This window comes from Mesitornis unicolor, unplaced genomic scaffold (genome assembly GCF_000695765.1).
Source record: "Mesitornis unicolor isolate BGI_N332 unplaced genomic scaffold, ASM69576v1 scaffold12835, whole genome shotgun sequence".
In the NCBI taxonomy this organism is placed as follows: domain Eukaryota; kingdom Metazoa; phylum Chordata; class Aves; order Mesitornithiformes; family Mesitornithidae; genus Mesitornis; species Mesitornis unicolor.
The window spans coordinates 149,442-155,441 of NW_010183615.1; the positions used below are offsets into that span (position 1 = coordinate 149,442).

A 6,000-nucleotide genomic window follows, 5' to 3' on the forward strand; every position below is an offset into this window, starting at 1 on the left:
GCCACTATTTGCTATTTGGAGTGTGCTAAGCTACATACCTAAAAAAGGATCCTAATTGAATGGCTTATATGCCAAACATGGTTGTATTTACAAACCATGCTTTCCTGCGTGACCTAGTCTAGGTGATCCTGCTCTGGCAGGGGGGTTGGACTGGATGATCTTTCCAGATCTCCTCCAACTCCTAATACTCTGTGATTCTTCATTAGATAGCACAGTGTTAGATATTATGGTGATTAGTCCTGGTGGTCTCATGCATAATCATCTTCTGTAATGATTGTGTCTTCTCCCTCCCAAGGGGATAATTTACTCTTCTGTTTCAGGGAATACAGGGAATCTAACATAAAGCACACACAACTCTTAGGGGCATGTGGAAACATGTCCTTCTAAATGGGACTGTATTTGACAAAAACCAATACCTTTCAGAAAAGATCAAGTTCTTTGAGGCATGGTTGTGTGTTTTATTTGTTTCCAAAAAATTGGGAACTTTTTTGGCACTGTATGTCATCAAAGCAATTAATCCAGTGTCCCATACAATCCACTCCAAGGTATGACACAGAGCAAGATTCTCAACTGTGGACCACAAGGTTACATTGTTGTTTGTTCCTTTTTTAAAATATGTTTTCTTAACTTCAACTCCTCTCATGTAAGTTGAACCAATTTATACTCCCTAAGGCTTTTGATCCTATAAATCATGAACTAACAACAATTTAAGATAAAATAAACAGCCTATCTTCCTCTTGGAGATCTGCCAAAAGAACGACGTTTGCCACAAACCCTGCTCCTTCCCTAGAATTTCAGTCATTCGGATTATGGCTCTGAGAGGCATAAAATAAACAAGCCTCACTATTGATAGCCAAAACAAACTACGCATTACTTCAGCTACTGTCACTCCATGAATATGTTGCTGAAGGGGAAACACATATCATGTCTCCCTATGAAATCTGTATAGAAAGACACAGTGGAATATCAATGGTCTTTTCCTAAACTCTGTGCAGTGGGGTTCATAGGTGCTTGCAGGCTTGACAGAGAGGATATAAAGCTCGATCACATTTTTCTGTAACTCAATCCTTTCATAAAGGCTTAGAAATTTTCCAAAGGAAAATTGCTTCCTTGCTTCTAAGGAAGGAGGCATTACGGGGATATTTCTCTCTGTGATGGAAGTGGCTTCCCCTCATTGATCTGAAGGTCTCAAATACTGATCTTTGTCAGTTCTTACTCTTAGAATTTGTAACTTTCTAATTTGTGTTGTATTTACAGTAGAAAACAAATGGTAATCTGAATCCTCACAAAATGAGGGTTTTAAAGGGAATTTTTTGGATACAACTTTTAATTAATCTGCTGAATTCACACTGCGCCCCCATTATTCTGTGCAGAGAAAGAAGCATGCCTCTCTGAGGGAAGAAGAACCACAGAGAGTTTGACTGTATAAAATGAGCTGTAAATCTAGCACTGAGTAATGACTCATAGGATTGGGAAAATAATCTTCTCACGTCAATCAAGTATTCATCTGAAAGTACACAAATTACTGATCTAAGTGCTTTTTAAAAGTATATTTAAACACCCTAATATATTTAATATATATGGTAATGTAAGACAAAAACCAAGGACAGGCAGTACTAGAGGGAGGGTGCAGAATGAGCTTAATGCATTTATAGGGGTGATTTGAGTCTGAGAGATTCAAATTCTGGCTACACCAAGTTTCATACACTATTCCTGCAGAGGCAGAGATTTCGTTTTTAAATGAACAAGACGCCTTGACATCCAGGCAGAAACCAAAATACACAGTTCACAATGCAAGACTGCTGCTTGAGATTTTTGTCAAACACTGGACTTGTTCCAGATGATCTGTGTGATGAAGCCAAAACCAGTTCTAGGGAAACTCTACAACAACTGTAACTAGGAAATGCTTTCAGATGCCCCCCAGTAATAGTCAGGACAGCACCACAATCAAGGATCTTGCCAGTAAAAATAGTATTCCTCATCTCAGCTTTTAGACAAAAGTGACAATAAAAAGCCAGACTAAGCAGTCTGAGCTGTACCTTGTCGACGCCGACTGTTGAGTTTCCTAAAGCAAGTACCCTCCACAAGTCGATTGAGACGTTGCTGCTTGATCAGTTCTAAGATCTCAGGCTGGATCTTCTCTTTTAGTTCCCTTGGGAAGAGAGAAAGTAGGCACTTGTCAAATTCAATCAAAGACCATCCTCCTTCCTCTGAGACAGAGTCTCACAAGATGTTTCTGAAAGGAGTCTGAAGGGGACAGCAGTCACAGGCAGGCCCAGGTCAGAATCTAGTCTGCTACAGAAAATAAAAAAAATTCTTGTAACAAAGAATAGAAGTCAGGATATCTCTGTTGTAGGTATCTCCCTGCTACGGTGTCAGTCCATGACTCAGGCAAGTAACTTATTTGTTTATTACTTTATTCATCCAGAAACATCACTTACTATAATGCATCAACAAGGTTTTTTCTGCAGCAAATAATGCTCTTTCATCATAGGAGCATTTGTGACCTTCTTTTGCATGATCCACTTTGGTATACTTTACTAGCACTATTACTTAGGACAATACAAGAAGGTTAAAACACATTTTGAAACAATAAAAACCAGCAAGCAATATAAAAATACAAATAAGCTAAAATAATGACCAGCGCTATATGCTTGTTCTTAATTCCATGTCGTTCAATGAATTCATTATGATCAGAATTTTGTGGAAGATTAACCCATCACTAGGGACTGCTCAAGGATCAAACATTACCCTTGCCCAGAAGTGCAGAAACCCACAGTGCATTTAGGAATAATATTATATATCCTTCAGAAAATCTATTTTCTATAACCTACTTTGATGAGAGTTCAACATGTCAAGAACTAGGGAGAAAACGCATGCACTTATTATTTAAAGTTTTATTTCATCCACCATCACATGGATTCACAGATGTCTGAATTCATCAGTTATATCCTCACTTAGATTCATTACGAATACATAAAAGACAGGTTTAAGCATCAACTTGACAGCAAGCCTTGTAAGATTAAAAAGTAACTGAATGTGTAGAGGATTTATAAAATATGAAGTATGTCAGAACCATAATTTTGCATTGCTCTGCAAATTAGGTAATACCAAAAATAATTCTGTCTGGCAGTATGTTCCAGCAATCATCATCAAAAGGAAGCAAAGCTGTAGTATCCCACAGTGGCAACCACAATTTTTCTCTTCTTGAAAACTTGGAGAGCCCAATCTCTGCTGATATCCACGTTCATTTGGATCCTATACCTTTGATCTGCCAGATCCCCATTGAAAGTCCTCTCCTAGAAAGATCAGGCCTTTAAACACAAATGTCATCTTTCCCCCACGTATTAACAAAATGGTTGGAGTTCTTGATACATAACCCACTGCATATTTACAAGCTGCAAAAATCTAGCTGGTCAAAAAATCGAGGAAGCATTGTAACTATAGAAACAGGCCACCTTTTGGAAATGTATTCTTAGTCCTTTAGGATAATTTTCAAGCACTGTTCTTTTCTCATTGGCAACTAAGATATGAATATGCTGAATGGTTAAATACTGTGATTAAAAGAATTTTGTGCTTGAGCAAATGTCTTGCCTTTACTGAGCTTCCACATTCCTCAGGTAAGAGTTGGGAGCAGGGGCTGAGGAGAACAGTGTTACAACACAGTGTGGATTACTCAGCAGTCCAGGCTGCAGACCAAATCTCCAGCTGGGCTGCTTTCAAACATTCAAGACTGGCATAAATGTCAGTTTGATATTTAGGTAGTTTAATTTAGAAATTGGATGGTTATCATTAAATAGGTGTTAAAGGTATCATAACATCATAGTTGTAAAACACTACAGAAAAAACCAAAAATCAATGGGTCAGCCACCACATCAACATCTGACTATTTGTTCATTTGCTCTCTTCTGTCCTCTAAAGCCCCATCTGCCCTTTAGAAACCAGAGGAAGAGAAGAATTTTTAACCAATCCAAAACCAAACAGGTAATCCTCTCTGAGGTACTTCACTGTCTAAGGCAGACTTTCTCTAGGAGGAAGGGAGGTAGGAAAGAAGCCTTTTTGCTGATGTCCCTCTACACATATGCATGTACTTGCTCTCACAGCTGTGAAGCTCAGAGGTAGAACTTTCTTCTGTTTTACTGTCCCCATACTTCAACACACAGAACTTGTGGAGACAACTCATTAGTCCACGGAGAAACAGTCTTCAGTGACTCTGGACTTTAGTGACACCTCGTAAGTCCATCTGTCCCTTGCCATCGTCACCTGCACTTACTGTCCTCAGCAGCTCATGCCAACACATGGTTACTATGACTTGTATGGCTTTCAGCTATTTTTCAGATACCGTGATAGATTTTCACAAGGTAATCCTGGCACTTAGTGCCCCTCACTGTCAAAGTTTCTGTTCCACCACTTTGAGGTGACAGAAATGGGGCAGAACAATCAAACCATGGCAGATGGCTAAACAAAAAGATGTGCTGCTTTGAATCATCATATTTCCTTCAGAAAACCACCTGATGGCAAGGTAGTTCAGTTCCTCAGGGTCAGTGTCTAAGGATAGGAGGGTTAGAAAAAAAACAAACAAAACTGTGTACAAAAAATAGGTCTTCCTGCCTAATTTTAAAATCAAACAGGAACAATGAGCTAAAGGATGATCATAAATGCAAATATGTTTTGTGAAAAATTTATTTGTTGTCCTTCAGATGACATCAGCTTAACAGTTTGTGCCTTGCAAAGAGAGAACAAACTAGGAAAGTCTAAGGAGACAGAGGCTTGAAAAATTATTAGTTTCCTACTGTGTTCCTGTCACGTAAGAATGGCAAAAGTTAGTGGGCTGGTAAGACAGAAGGGTTGAGTGAACCATGCAGTAAAATAAATGATTGCTAATTTTCTGAGCTCACTGGTCTCAGCACTACAGGCAATACTGACATCAGTCACTTGCATTAAAAGAACAGACCTGAATTTACTGCAAATCTGAAAACCATAAGAAATTATTTTTAAATTATTCAAATGATACTAGTTCTTCATCACCAGTTATATCTGTGCCCAGCTTTTACTTTTCCAGCTTATAGTCAAGACTCTTTCTTGTTAGCTGTTTTCCTCACAGGATGGGGCATATTACAGACATTTAAATCATTACAACACAACAGAAGAGTAATCTCAAAACTGCTTTCATGTGTTTTGTCCTTTTATCTCTCTCGCTTGTAGCTATGCCCTCTCCTAATCACTTCACACATTAGGAGAGGGCACTAGTGACTCTTTCTAACATTGCAGAGAAATCTGTAAGATAAAAAGCCAAAAACCATCCACATCCCTCTCTGTTTCTCTGTACTTTGCTGATTTTCACACAGATATTACTTAGCAATGGCTCTCTGGCTGACAGTAACTCTCCTTTAACCAGCAAGCCTCCACTTGGATGTCAGATCTTTATCCAGTATTAACCCATCTCTGTTGCCATTTACTCTACAGGCCCACAGGATTCCTGGAGACTTTCTTCCACAGCCACTCAAAATGAACCAGTGATATTTTACCATTTCATTGTGGAATGGCAGTTTGGATGATCAATAGTGATCCCAGATCCTGTTCTGAAGGACTTCTTGTTTTCCCTAATCAAAGGTAGAAATTGAAAGAACTTCAGCTTACTATATACAACACTGCTCATCTAAAGGAAAAATCCTTGCAAAACAAGGTTGCTGTAGTTACAAGGATCTAAGGCAATGCTTTCCAGATTACATTAAAATCCAGCTTAACTGCAGCTTCTCTCATCTGGGAGCTCAAAAACATAAAATTTCAGTGCTCCACGTAATGAACAGCAGAAGAAAGACTTCGATCATGTTCAAGGCAGGAAAACCCGTCATCTGATTGCCATATTCTCATGCTGAATTAAACAAGGTCTGCCAACCTCACAGTCACAGTTGTGTGCAATCTCTTTTAGCGTATCTGCAAGGCTTTAAACTATAGAGCACAGCCACGATTGCTCTCTTCACTCACTGTCTCTTTCCC

The 6,000-nt window shown here is 38.9% G+C and overlaps 1 protein-coding gene across 1 annotated transcript in view; it reads right to left on the reverse strand.

The window, feature by feature from the left end:
* The window catches only part of ELMO1 (engulfment and cell motility 1), a 28,624-nt gene that overhangs the window by 20,661 nt on the left and 1,963 nt on the right, over positions 1-6,000 (reverse strand). Inside the window, exon 2 of the mRNA XM_010184219.1 lies at positions 2,040-2,152. Coding sequence (XP_010182521.1) covers positions 2,040-2,152 — 113 coding nt within the window. The remainder of the gene's footprint in view (positions 1-2,039; positions 2,153-6,000) is intronic.